The 14,657-nt window shown below is 48.8% G+C and overlaps 1 protein-coding gene across 4 annotated transcripts in view; it reads right to left on the bottom strand.

Moving 5' to 3' along the window:
- Positions 1-14,657, bottom strand: part of LOC141157295 (6-phosphofructo-2-kinase/fructose-2,6-bisphosphatase 4) — a 107,768-nt gene that overhangs the window by 29,388 nt on the left and 63,723 nt on the right. For 2 of the 4 annotated variants that reach the window (XM_073644357.1, XM_073644356.1), the window contains exons 2-3: positions 2,971-3,087; positions 1,953-2,049 (exon numbers count right to left, since the gene is read on the bottom strand). In XM_073644357.1, the coding sequence (XP_073500458.1) occupies positions 1,953-2,049; positions 2,971-3,082 (209 nt within the window). In that variant the 5' untranslated portion in view covers positions 3,083-3,087. Of the gene's footprint in view, positions 1-1,952; positions 2,050-2,970; positions 3,088-5,331; positions 5,538-14,657 lie in introns of those variants that run through there. The other 2 variants (XM_073644354.1, XM_073644355.1) reach the window with 2 other exon arrangements.

The following is a 14,657-nucleotide window of genomic DNA, read 5'->3' as shown; positions in this document are numbered from 1 at the left end:
ATACTTTCTAACATACTTTAATTGAAAATTCCCTATGCTTCCCCCCCTACACTATCTAACTGCTTTATTTTTTACACTACTTCCTGAAGTAGAGTCATCATCAGTGATGTCCGTTTCAGAGGCTGGGCTAGTCCCTGCTCTACTGAGCATGCGTCAGTTGTCAAATCTAACGTATGATCAGTAGGATCTTGTCACTGCAATATTCTTTTTAATTCAGTGTGACAGTGCGCTCCTTCGTTGGCTCTGATGAGAAGTGACATCAATTGCAGGAGAGGGGCTTTTCTCTGCTCGATAATTCTCTCCTTACAATGTGTACTGACCGTGCTCTCTCCTGCTGGTGCATCACTTCTGATCAGAGCCGGGGAGAGAGAGCGCACTGTCACTGTGCATATTGCACAGTGACAAGACCTTACTGAGCACACGTCGGAATTGACCACCGATGCATGCTAAGTAGAGCAGGGACTAGTCCAGCCCCTGAAACAGATGTCACTGATGAAGCTTCATTTCAGGGCGGAGGCAGAAGCTGCGGCAGAGACTGCAGCCTCTACCCACTGATGACGACGCATTTGAGTAATGCAGCATACACTGGGGATTCTCAAACAAACCATCCAACAGGATATAGAGTAGTGAGTGAACCATAGGGATTTTTGCATTAAAGTACAGTATATTATTACAGGCACTAGATGGTGGCCCGATTCTAACGCATCGGGTATTCTAGAATATCTATGCAGCCGACCGGGCGCAATTAGCAGAGCGGTGATTAAATTTGGCGCCAAAATCGCTGATTAGTCGCGACCGCTCAGCAAAGCGGTGTTTAAATTTGGCGGCAATAATGCTGATTGGTCGCGGCCTGCAAACGCGACCAATCAGCAGAGAGGGGTTTAAATTTGGCGCCAATACTGCTGATTCCAGCCGCGACCAATCAGCGTCGTATTAGTGAGGACCGTGGATCGGCGCTGCCTGTGCGGCTACTTCCACTGCGAGAAGCTGGGAGATGAGCGGCTGCTCGCAGCAGAAGCATCCCGACCGGCGGCGCCGCTCCCCCGTTCACACTTGCCCTCCGGAGATCAGCAGGCCAAGCCGCTGATCTCCCGACGTTAGCCGCATGGAGGAGAGCGGCGCTGCAGGTCAGGGTACTTGTGCTGCCAGCAGCAGGGAGATGAGCGGCTAGCGCCGGTCATCTCCCTGCTGCATCGCCGCTGACCTCCGTCCGGCAGATGAGCCGCTAACGGCCGCCATCTTTTTCTGAAATCCCGCGTCGCTGATTGGCCGCGGCCGGACCAATCAGCGACGCGGGATTTCCTAGACAGACAGACACACAGACAGACACACAGACAGACAGACAGACAGACACACAGACAGACAGACACACAGACACACAGACAGACAGACACACAGACAGACAGACACACAGACAGACAGACACACAGACAGACAGACACACAGACAGACACACAGACACACACACACACAGACACACACAGACACACACAGACACACACAGACACACACAGACACACACAGACACACACAGACACACACAGACACACACAGACACACAGACACACACAGACACACACAGACACACACAGACACACACAGACACACACAGACACACACAGACACACACAGACACACACAGACACACACAGACACACACAGACACACACAGACACACACAGACACACACAGACACACACAGACACACACAGACACACACAGACACACACAGACACACACAGACACACACAGACACACACAGACACACACAGACACACACAGACACACACAGACACACACAGACACACAGGGGATAAGACGATTATATATATAGATTAGATTACGACACTAAACAGACATTTGGACGAACAATTAAATCTTTTTACTATATGAACAATTAAACTTTTACTATAGGATTATGTTGGTAAAATAAAAATAAATATTTTACTCACTTCCGTATTTTCTGACCTTCTTCATTATCTGGAAGAAAAAACTCAAAAGACCTGAAAGACTTGACAAGATCCCTGCGGTACTGCCCGACATTAAACTCTGCAACAGAAAAGGGGGGAAAATAAAAGAACAAGTTAGCAAACACTCATTTAACGCATGAAAAATGAAATAAATCGCATATGCAACGTATCCATTGGGATCAGAGGTCACGCCAGCAATGTCCTAGTTTTAAGGAGACGAGCCGTGGGTTACATCCCGTCACCCCAGGATGGTCACTATGTAAACCTGTCCTGCATGGCACGCTATTGAGCCACTTAGGGAAGCCCTATGGGGGTCCGGCACTGGACAGCTGCTCTCTATAGACGTGTATAGTCTCCTATATGGTGGCTGGATGCGGTCTGACTCTGTCCTAGGACAGTGCAGGGCTGAACTCGTTTATTGCAAGTCAGCATATATGCAAACCCAACGAAGAGCAAAAAAAAAAAACTGCAAAGCAATGCAAGAGGTAGAACAAGTCAGGGCCCTTGACAAACAAAAATGGAGCTGTCGATAGCAATCAATCTCGGCACCCGAGCCCCAGGGCCCCCAGCGTCCTGCACGCTCATTGCATTCATCATGACAGCAGATTCCAGATTCTTCAAAAAACAATTTAGTGAAGCAAAGAAAATAGCAAGTTGCTGACAAATGGGAAGTCATTCTCTCCAAATTGCCTTCATATCATATTAACTGGTTTATTGGCCTTAACATGGAAGATCTTTCTGTGCACCATTTTAATTAGGGGCTTTACGAACGATCGTTTGGCCAACGGCAATCTTGTCCTGACACATGGTATACATGCACCCTCAGGCGAGCGTGCATGTGTTCTGCAAGAGGAGAAGAAATGGAGCAGGCGTTTGTCAACAAAATAACCCATCGTTCTCTTTCAGACACCATATACTGGGGAAGAATAGGGAGCCCCCCCATTAAGCTTTAGATGGTGGGCTGCCATTACTCTGCATGGGGACTTCATCAGGCACTTACCTTTGGTTGGAACCCCGATCCAGTTAAGATAGCGAGTCAATTTCTTGGAGATATAAGTCTTGCCTCGGGCAGGGAGACCCACCATAACAATAAGAGTAGGGCAATTGGTCATACATACTGCAAAAAATAAAATAAAATAAATATCAATGAGAGGGAATAATGATATTTTATTCGAAAAACAAGTCGGAAGGGGTAATTTAAAGCCATAGATATTACACTATATGCACACAGGTTTTTGGAGCAGAAATGCAAAGTTTTTGAAAAGTTTTGATATTTCGAGAGTTTCTGCTCCAAAAACTGAGTTTTTCTAGGAGTTTTTGGAGGAGAAACACTCCAAATTTCAAAACTCCTCAAAAACTTTGCATTTCTACTCCAAAAACCCAGCAAAAAAACCTCTGTGTGCACATAGAGTTACATGGCAAGGGGATATTCCAAACAGCAATGGTTCTTCCATAAAAAGCCACATGCACAAAGTGGCTAATAGTGATATGTATCAGCCCAAATTGAGCTCTTCCCTAGTCACACTGGACAGATGTCAAACAAGACCACCATTATTCAATCTTGCCAGTATTGGCCCAATTGGGTGACTGCCATTGTATCTTGAGTGGTTTTCCATTATGGAAAATTGCATTCAACACCATACAGTAATAGCATTGGTGGTAATTCTGACACATAAGGGCCTCTGGCTGGCCATGTACAAGAGCTGTCTGCCCAATGAGTGTTCAACCAATGCTCCAGATGGGTGCTTAGCCCAGCATTCATGCATTTCCATGGGGAGAGAAGAAAATGCAGCTGCCAAACTCCTCTCCTCCACCTCCTGAACACAAGAGGATCAGGTCATTGAAATTTCAATCACCGTATCCTTCCAGAGTCAGGAGGCCCCAACACATCAGATGGTCAGCAGGTCTGGACAACTCATCTCATGTGTATGTTGGCCTTCAGGGCAGTGACCAGCAGATCTTCCAAGAGAACAACTGTCTGCTCTTTATTGTCAACAGCTTGTGGTCCCATGACCACCCTATAATCTCTAAAGGGGGAAGCCATTAAAAAATACTCACTGTTGACCTGCAGACCTTTGAGGGCCTCCATCAAAACCCACTGATATTGGTGAAATAGGTCAACAGTCTAATGTGCATGGGGGCCTCCTGGAATGTCCTCTGTCTGACAGCGGCTGAGTATGGAGGAGTCGGGAGAAATAGCTGCTGACCAAACCATCATTCAGCCGACAGCCATCTATGGTGTATGGGGGGGGCTTTAGACTACAGACTTACAGCAGCAGGACCACCTATGATCATGTAACAGTGCCCATGCATCTAGCTCAGGTTTGAAGGAACAGCAAGATACAGGCTGTGTGTGGCCTGAGGAAGAGTCACTGAACACAACTGTGTGTTTGGGAGACACAGAATCTGAATATTTTTAGAAGTAGCAAGAAAGAAAGAAAAATAAAATCTGATATCTGCCTCCTTATTGCAACATTATTTCACAATGTATCTCGTAACTAAACAGTCATCTACCTCTGTGCTCATTATCACAATTAACGGGGAGACATCCTGGTGGATATGCAAACTGGGTTCAATTTGCCAGACCCATTTTTCCAAAAGGGGAAGGGGTCCCCCCCAGACGAGGGAAAAGCGGAAGGGGTCCCCCCCAGACGAGGGAAAAGCGGAAGGGGTCCCCCCCAGACGAGGGAAAAGCGGAAGGGGTCCCCCCCAGACGAGGGAAAAGCGGAAGGGGTCCCCCCCAGACGAGGGAAAAGCGGAAGGGGTCCCCCCCAGACGAGGGAAAAGCGGAAGGGGTCCCAATTCCATTGCATTAATAGGCATGATGGCAATCCCCCCATTAAAGCCTTGCACTATTAATGCCGCCATATAAGCCAGAGGGGACTCCGGTCTCCGGATGCAGTAGGATGCTGGTCCGGTCAGCGTCTCTGAGGCGTAAGCGCAGGCGATCCATGGATCTGCTGATAGAAGTTCTGCTGCTGGTAAGCTACAAAGTTATGGACGCGGATTAGTATTTTGGGGGCCGGGGATGGGAGTACGGTTTAGGAGACGGTGCTGCAGTGTGTGACGATGCCACCCCCCCCCCCCCAAACCCTGAGCTGCTGCGTCACCAGATACACCGGCAGGGCACCGCTGTACCACACACAGGACGGATCCCCGGTACCGGCTGGGGACAGAGCAACCTATGGAGCAATCACAGGTGATGGGGAGGCAAGGGGTTAACTGCATCCATCAGCTGTCCGCAGGTGACACGTGGGCATCAGCAGCAGCGCTGCGGGGTCTGTGCCCCTCTGCGGTGCCATCACATGCTGCCCGCACTGCAGCGCTGCCCACTGCTCCGGACCGTGACTGCGCCGGTTACCTCTCCTCTGCGCGCTGTGCTGCACGGGACGGCCGTTGTTATATGGCACCCAGATCTTTTTCAGAGGGTTCTGCGTGAGCTCCCGGGGAGATTCCGCCATATCCGCGCTCCGCCGGCACCGGCACCGGCACCGCACAGGAGTCAGCCGCACCGAGCCCGGACATACATATCCTGATCAGAGACCCGACCGGGCGCCCCGCCCACTGCTACCGCAGAGACTCCTGTACGAGCGCACCACTCACTGCTGCCTGCCGTAATACTCCTAGAAGATGCGCACACTCCTGCTACTCGAACAGCTATCTATCAAGCAAATAAATAAATAAAAAAAAAATAATGCAAAATTACTAGATAGAAATTCACATATAATTAATCTGTGTCATGTGATAAAGAGGTTTACTGTAAGAAAATGCCATCTAGACCCCCCCCCCCCCCCCCCAATTTATACATAAAGAAAAAGTGGGAAAAGTCTCCAATAAAAATTAATTCTCACTTTATTTGTGCAAAATATTAAAATATATAATACATTTATAGTGTGAGCAGAATGCTCCCAACCAATAGAAGCCCCTCTGGATGCACAAGAACTGTCCAGGAGACCCCAGTCTGGGCAATCAGCGCCATCTGCAGCGAGACCCTCACATCCCACAGCTCTGTGGCATCAGAAAATCAGCTATTCTTTACATCAGGTTTTTGCATTTTCAAAAATATCAGCAATATTTTTTTTCATATCACAATGATGATCTTCAATTAAAAAAAAAAAAAAAAAAAGAAAAGAAAAAGGAATGTTGCAATTCTCACACTAGCCACTAGGGCTTTTTTAGACTCCTACTTCCTGTCCTTTCAGGAAAGGTTTTCAGCAGGCTCCTTATCAGCAGAGGCAGGATTACAATGGTAACACCTCTATACACAGCTGAGGACACCGGATCCACCAATCACAACAGGTTATATCACAGATCACCTCCTCCCCCTCCCTGCACAATGACCTTTTTACACGCTCATTAGATGCTTCAATACAAAACATAGGGCCTGAGTCAGTCTACAGCTGCTAATGTGCAGGTGCTATCTCCTGAAACAGCTGAAAGCATTTGGTGAAGGAAAAACGCAGAATAAACTTTCCTCGTTTTTTAAGCATTTTCTTTCATGTTTATTAGAAAAGGTGAAAAACGCTGCAGAAACACTGAAATCTGCAAGTAAAAAATAAGCAACGTTTGCATGAGCCTTCCGGAATCCTATTCACTTTGCTGGTACAAGGAAATGCTTTAGTTTTTGTGACAAAACTGCATGGAAAAAAATGTGCCAGACGCAGAAAATACTTAGTGTGCACACACCCCTAGGGCCTGTGCACACGTTATAGATTTGTTGCGTTTTTTCTGCACAGATTTGTATACATGCGGATGTTATGCAGTTCAATATGCGGATGGTACCCGGGTCTGGAGAAGAGGAGACTCTCATTCGACCCGGATACCATTGTACCTGCAAGTTAAAAAAGAATTAATAAAGTAAAAAATATATATATATATTCATACTCACCTCTCCGGTGGCCCTCATCTCCTCCTGGCCGCGTCCTCTCTCCTTGGCGTCCCGCGGTGTACTGGGAGGACCTGCGGTGACGTCATTTAGTCAGCTGATGGTCACACGACCGCTGACGTCAGCAGTCAGGTGATGGTATGACCATCAGCTGACTAAATGACGTCACCGCAGGTCCTCCCAGTACACCGCGGGACGCCAAGGAGAGAGGATCGTCACGGGGAGGAGACCGGGGGCCGCCGGAGAGGAGAGTATAAGGTTTTTTTTTATTTTTAACTTTATTTCTTTTTTTTTAATAAGGATGCAGCATTTGCAAGCAGAACTCTCTGGTCACACAATATAAATCCATGCCAGTTGCATGGATTTATATTGTGTGACCAACTTGTCAAGCACTTTCCAAGTGATGCTTAAAATCGCTTGCAAAAGTGCTTGAAAAAACGCATGCGAAAACGCTGAAAAAACACATGAAAAACGCTTCACAAATGCTTCTCCCTGGCAGAAAAAACATATGTAAAGTCTGCATGCGTTTTTTCTGCCAGGAAGAGGAAAAAACGCTCAGGAAATTTCTGCTTGCAATCTGTATCGTGGGCACATAGCCTTAGACTATTAAAAAAAAAAAAAAAAAAAAAAGCCCCAGTGGGCAGTCTGAGAATTGCAAGGTTTCTGCAGGACTAAGGGGTAACGTTTCTCCTTGTGGAGAGTGACACACCGGCTCTGGCATGCCAAGGTAAGGAGGCTTATTCACCGTGCAATGCTCCTGTGGGGACTTTAATATGCAAATTGCCTCTTCAGAGGGGAAGAGGACTTGAACTCTATAGCGCCACCTGTTTGAAGTAGCACTCCTACAAGTCACAATCGACCCTTTAACAAGTTGTGCAATATGATTTAGAATAAAAGCCAAATCAGAATCTCAATTTATAGACACAGTGTTCCAGGCTCTTGGTCCAACAGGTGGCGCTATAGAGTTCAAGTCCTCTTCCTCTCTAAAGAGGCAATTTGCATGTTAAATTTCCCAGATGAGCGTTGCACGGTGAGTAAGCCTCCTTACCTTGGCATGCCAGAGCCGGTGTGTCAATCTCCACAAGGAGAAACTTTACCCCTTACATCTCAGTTCAGAGCCTCTCACCCAGCCAAATCAGTTCTCACACTTTGCACTGATGTGGGCCAATAGCCTGAAACATGTGTCTGCAAATTGAGATTCTGATTTGCTTATTATCCCAAGTCATATTGCAAGCTTTGTTAAAGGGTCGACTGTGACTTGTAGGATCGCAGCTTTAACAGGTGGCGCTATAGAGTTCAAGTCCTCTTCCCCTCTGAAGAGGCAATTTGCATGGTGAATAAGCCTCCTTACCTTGGCATGCCAGAGCCGGTATGTCCTCTCCACAAGGAGAAATGTTACCCCTTAGACCTCACTCCAGAGCCTCTCACCCAGCCAAATCAGTTCTCATACTTTGCACTGACGAGAGGCAATAGCCCGAAACATGTGTCTGCAAATTCAGATTCTGATTTGTTTATTATCCCAAGTCATATTGCAAGCTTTGTTAAAGGGTCGATTGTGACTTGTAGGATCGCTGCTTCCAACAGGTGGCACTATAGAGTTCAAGTCCTCTTTCTCTCTGTAGAGCCAGTCTTAACGATTTGGGGCCTTAATCTCAGACACTATAATCCAGCTTTGGTCATTTAGTTGGGTACAGGATCTTGACAGGTTTCATTTAAAGGGAGTCTGTCAGCACAAAATGACTGTTCAAACCAAGCACAGGTGCTCTGTGCACCCTTGTGTGGTCAAACAGCTCAGTGCATTCTCCCACCATCTTGTTTTCTATTTATCTCTACCCTTTTCTGGATCCTGTAAAGTCAGAGCTGGGAAGGTGCACTGAACTGTTTGGCCATGCCAAAGTTCATGTGCAGGCATTACAGGACCTTAGGTATCCATGGTTATGACCACTACCAAGTAGCTAACTGTCACTATATCATTGGTCGTAACCATGGATACCCAAGGTCCTGCAATGCCTGCACATGAATGGAGCCACATGGGGCCGTGTGGCAGACCCTTCCAATAGATCAAACGTGATTATTTACGCAAAATAAAAAGAGCAAACAGTCTTTATCTATCGGATGACTCAATTCTGACTTATGATCCATATTACAACTGTCAGTGATGTAAATTGCTTTAACCTTTGCCTACCATTTAGTAACATGGCTGATACTGCTGCACTCATAACTATCTACATATACTGCCATCAGACTAAGGCAAAAGTCCAGGTCTACACGTGGCCATGGCGGCAGTGGCACTATCACTACAGTAACTGGAGGTACCCTTTTAGCAAACCATTTTTTATTAATTCATTAATGTTTCTTATCACTAAATACAATTACCCAGTTCAAGACCGGACCACTTACCGCCCCATTTCTGACCAGGCATTTTTTTTTCATATTTTTCATTTATTTGGTTTAAAGAGCTTAAAAAAAAAAAAAAATTCTCGTTCGACAATTCAACTTATTTTTGCGCTTTTTTTGTTGGATAGGGCTCCATATTTATGTCACTGTCATGTCCTCTCCTTTTTGCTGATATCGGGCGATATCCGTGGGAAAATAAGGGAAATAAGTGTCTGTTTTTACCTTTTTTTATGACAAGAAAGGACGACTAAAATACATTTAAAAATGTGTTTTCCATCCTGTAACAAATATTTTTAGATATCGGACAAGTTTTTTTTATGGGGGCGGGACAAGTAACAGCGATTCGGATTAACAACGGCATTTTTATTTATTTTTTACCTATTTTTTATTTATTTATTTATGCATTCATTTTTCATTTATTTTACACGTTGTGCCCACATGAGGTCATAAAAGTCATTTGGAAGGGGCATTTCGATATTTGAATATTTTTATTTTCATTTACCTTGAAACTGGGGCTGGTATATTCACCCTAGTTGCAGGGGAAATGCAGCCTTCTGGGTGAATAGCAGAGCTGTCTCATATACCCCAGCAGCTCCTGCTCTCTCCCTATATACAGTGATCACATGACTGCTGCGAATGGAGGAGGAAGCACTGTCAGTGGTTTCTCTTAATGCATATAAAGTGATTCATTAGTGCTGTGTATAGCACGATCGAGAAGGCAAACATGGTAATAAACAATCTCTGCCTTCCTGTATGGGCACTCCGGCTGTCTCTGACTTGATAGCATGTATCTGAACTACTGTACTATGCTGTGGCTTTAAGGATGCATTCACACACCATGGTCGTGTTTCGGATTTTAATCACAGCAACCCTATGACACTGTGGCCTTTTTACATTTTCCCTGCAAAATCACAATATTGCATGTGTGACACCCCAGGTCTGGATGCCACAAATATTAAAGGCTGTGTCTGAGAGCAGGAGGGAGGTTCCCTGGTCAGGGACCATTAGCATGCAGCACCTCCTGTCCCAGGCCAGTAGGGGGAGCAGGCTGCCCCTATAAAATCTGGAACTGAGGGCAGGGTTAGAGAGACCAGGACCCACTTCTGAAGCATCCAGAGGGGTTCCCAGTGGAAAGGGATAGGTCAGCAGCAGCTGAGGAGTCCGGGAGGCAGAGGAGGAACAGCAAGCCAGGGACAGAGGCGACGAGAGCCGGTCCTGGCTGAGAGAGAACTACACAACCGGACACTGGGGTCCGAGTCTGTCAGGGTTGCAAGCCTGGCAGCAGATAACCAACCTGCGAGGGATTTCAGGTCCCTTGGCCTGAGAAGCCTGGAGGCTCCGCCACACAGAGGGACCGGTACAGCAAGGAGAAGCAACAGGTACCTAAGGCCCGAGTCGCAAGCCATACAGGCGTAGTACACGGCCAGCTCAGGGACGTGGGCTATCACACCACGAAAAGGGGGATAGTCAGCAAGGGCAGAGAGAGAACGGTAGGCCTACCCACTCACCCTGACCAATGGGGCTCGCCCGAATGCTCTCAGACACCCAGGCCCATTCCTACCCTGTACTCCTGTTGGGTCATTAGTACTAACCACAATAAAGACCCTGGACTGTTTGAAGCAGACTCTGAACCTTTATTATTGCGGCCTGCACCATCACCCCCAGCATCCTATTACACTGCCCTGAGGCCACACTCTTCCCGTGGGGAGTTATCCTATCCCTGTGCTGCATCCCAACATCAGCCTCAGCGGTCTGCCTTGCAGCGGCGGTCGTCCCTGACCGCAATCCACGGGTGGCGTAGTCGGACATTCAAAACCCTACAAATAGACTGCCACAGCATTTGGTCTGACCACCCTGAGCCACGGGACCGGGTTGCCACGGGACCGGGTTGCCCAGGGGGCGAGTCAGCTATGGCGTAGTCGGCAGGATTGTGACCAACCCGCCACAAACGGGTATTGCGTGCCTGAAAAAAGACTGTACACATACCGCGCGAGACCTGAAGCCACGCCCTACGCATCGACGCTGCGCAAGGTCCTGGAAGGAGCGAGAGCGACGCTGACGTCACCAGGACGCGACGCAAGGTCCTCGCCCGAAGCAGCACCAGCGGAGCCGCAGCCTACGGAAGAGGATCAACGGAAGGTAGGCCACGCTTAACTAGAGGGGAGGAAGATGACGGACGCGGAGGGACCTTCTACCACCAGCGTGGCTGCAGCAGCGGTGATGCTGTTCTCCATGCCCTACATCCCCGGAGCAGCCTGGCTGCCCCAATACTCAGGGGAATCCCATACGTTAACTGACTTTAAGGAAAGACTGCACAGTTTATTTAAAGTTTATCCCCTGACAGAAGAACAGAAAGTGAGCATTCTGACGGGGCAGCTAACCGGTGCAGCCCAGCGGGAAGTGAAATCATGGTCAGATGAGGAGAAAAGGACAGTAAAGGACATTCTGACCCGGCTGCGGAGTACCTTTGATACCCGTACCTCAGCAGAAATCAAAATGCGGTTCTATGGCTGTAAGCAGCGAGCCCAAGATAGTATTAGAGACTATGCCTTGAACCTGCAAGAAGCTCTGGGAGCAATCAAGCAAGCTGACCCTGGCAGCGTGCAGGACACTGATAAACTGTTGACTGACCAGTTCATAGAAGGTCTGCTGTCCAGCGCCCACAGAACCCAGCTGCGCCTCATGGCCCTACAGAACCCCGATTTGACTTTTGCGCAGTTCAAGGATAGGGCCATCCGGGTGCTCCGAGAACCCGCACCAAGTGGCGCTGTAGCTTCCCGGCGCCCTGCCATCACTTACCACCAGGGGGCGGCGCCCTACCCCGCAGACCTTGTGGGGGCTGATGCGCAGGCCCTAAATTCATCCCAGCCTGCCAACCTGCACCATCAGGTCCAAGAATTAACCAAGAGTGTGGCTGCATTAACCAGGACCGTACAGTCGTTGCAGATGGAACCATCAATACCAATCAAGCTGGCTTCCAGTCTGGAAGATGTCCCGTGGCGTCGACAGAGGAGGATCCCGTCGTTCAGAGGGAGGCCCGTCGACCGTTACACCGAGGATGGACAGCCGATTTGCCGCCGTTGCAGCCAGCAGGACACATAGCCAGGTACTGTACTTTAAATGGGTCCGACCTGGGGCAGAGGGCCATCCCCCAGGCATAAGGTCATCAGGCAAGTCTAATTGGCGCGATAAGTACGTGGGGGGACGCACGGTCTTACCCGTAGTGCTGGACGGTATCCCCATGAGTGCACTGCTGGACACCGGGTCTCAAGTGACTACCATCCCCTACGTACTTTTCAAGCGGTACTGGAGTGACGCTGACATAACCCGCTATCCAGACGATGACTTGAGCATCATCGCCAGCAATGGCCAACCCGTGCCGCAGGTGGGGTTCAGAGAGATGACTATCAAGATTGGTAAGGTTGAACTGCCTGCACAGGGAGTGATCATTGTGGACACTGACCGTCGTGAAAGTCACCCTAAAATAACCTTGGGTACTAATGTGATTGAAAACTGTCTTTCAGAAGTAATTGTGATTTTGCAGCAGGTGGCGATGAATGCGAGCTCCAGCCAACAGAGGGTCCTCCAGAAAGAGATAAGAGCCCTGATGAGACGGCAACAGGTAGAACTGTCTGTTGGGGAGATCAGTAGCGTGAGGATGAGCGACCCGTTCCCCATTGCCATGCCTCCCAAAAGCGAAATGATGATCTGGTGTCGGACTGCAATCGGGTTAAGAGGGAGAGACTACCAAGCCATGGTAGAACCCGTGTACTCAGACAGCAGGCCCACCATTTTGACAGCCGGCCCACCATTTTGACAGCCAGGGGGGTGGTTGATGTCCGCCATGGAAGGGTGCCCGTCCGGATCTTAAACATCGGGGAAAGGGAAGTACACTTGCCCCGGTACGCAACACTACCCAAATTGTTTGCTGTCGAACACAATGCTATCAGGGTCGTGGAACCCTTGCCTCCATCTCCCCCGGTGGAGGGTAATGGCTCCCAGAAACACAAGGAGGACTGGAGCCAGAAACTCCATCTGGGTGCTGACTCCACTCCCCTGCACCAAAAACAAGGAGTCTACCGGGTGGTTCAGGAGTACGAGAGAATTTTTAGTAAGCACCCGCTAGACTTCGGCCGAGTAAAGGGAGTAGAACACCACATCCCCACGGGGAGCCACCCACCAATAAAAGAGAGGCACAGACCTGTACCCCTGCACATTATCAGAACGCAAAGGGCATGCTGAGAGAAATGAAAGAAGCTGGGGTCATTAGAGACAGCTGTAGCCCCTGGGCAGCCCCCTTGGTTCTTGTAAAAAAGAAAGACGGTACCATGAGAATGTGGGTGGACTATAGACAAATCAATCGAATCACCCATAAAGACGCGTACCCGTTACCTAGGATAGAGGAGTCTTTAGCAGCCCTAAAATCAGCTAACTTCTTCTCTACTTTGGACCTTACTAGCGGGTACTGGCAGGTTCCTGTGGCAGAGCCTGACAAGGAGAAGACCGCCTTCACCACCCCGATGGGATTTAGCGAATTCCACTGTATGCCCTTCGGGCTCTGCAACGCACCAGGGACCTTCCAGAGGCTGATGGAATGCTGTCTAGGGCACCAAAACTTCGAGACGGTCCTACTTTACCTGGACGACGTGATCGTCTATTCGAAGACCTACGAGGACCATCTAAAACACCTGGCAGAGGTGTTCGAATCCCTGGCAGGCTATAGCATGAAAGTGAAACCCTCCAAGTGCCATCTGTTAAAGCCGAAGGTACAGTACCTGGGGCACATGGTGAGTGCAGAAGGAGTAGCCCCCGACCCCGACAAGGTTACAGTAATCAAGAACTGGCCAAGTCTCTCTAACATCAAAGAAGTGAGGCAATTCCTCGGGTTGGTAGGCTACTACCGAAGGTTCATCCCCGGGTTCACAAAGATGGCAGCTCCAATGCAGGACCTCCTGATAGGTTAGTCTAAGACCAGAAGCCAAAAGCCACCCTTCAAGTGGGACAAGCCGGAAGAGGAGTCCTTCCGCCAGTTGAAGATGGCCCTCACAGGGGATGAGATCCTGGCCTACCCCGATTATGGCCAGCCTTTCATCTTCCACACAGACGCCAGCAATGTGGAGCTGGGAGCCGTACTGTCACAGAACCAACAGGGCCGAGAAAGGGTGATCGCATACGCCAGCCGGAAGCTGAGGCCCACTGAAAGAAACCCGGAGAATTACAGCTCCTTCAAGCTAGAATTCTTGGCAGTGGTGTGGGCCGTCACAGAACGGTTTAAGCATTACCTGGCCTCCGCAAAGTTCACTGTGTACACGGACAACAACCCGCTGACACACCTGGACAATGCAAGACTAGGTGCCCTAGAACAGTGGTGGATGGCCCGGCTATCCAATTATGACTTCATAATC

The sequence above is a fragment of the Phyllobates terribilis genome, unplaced genomic scaffold (genome assembly GCF_046119375.1).
Source record: "Phyllobates terribilis strain yellow unplaced genomic scaffold, ASM4611937v1 Scaffold_8__6_contigs__length_399053987, whole genome shotgun sequence".
In the NCBI taxonomy this organism is placed as follows: domain Eukaryota; kingdom Metazoa; phylum Chordata; class Amphibia; order Anura; family Dendrobatidae; genus Phyllobates; species Phyllobates terribilis.
Note: the sequence above shows the minus strand (reverse complement) of the source record. Positions and strands in the feature narration are given on the sequence as shown.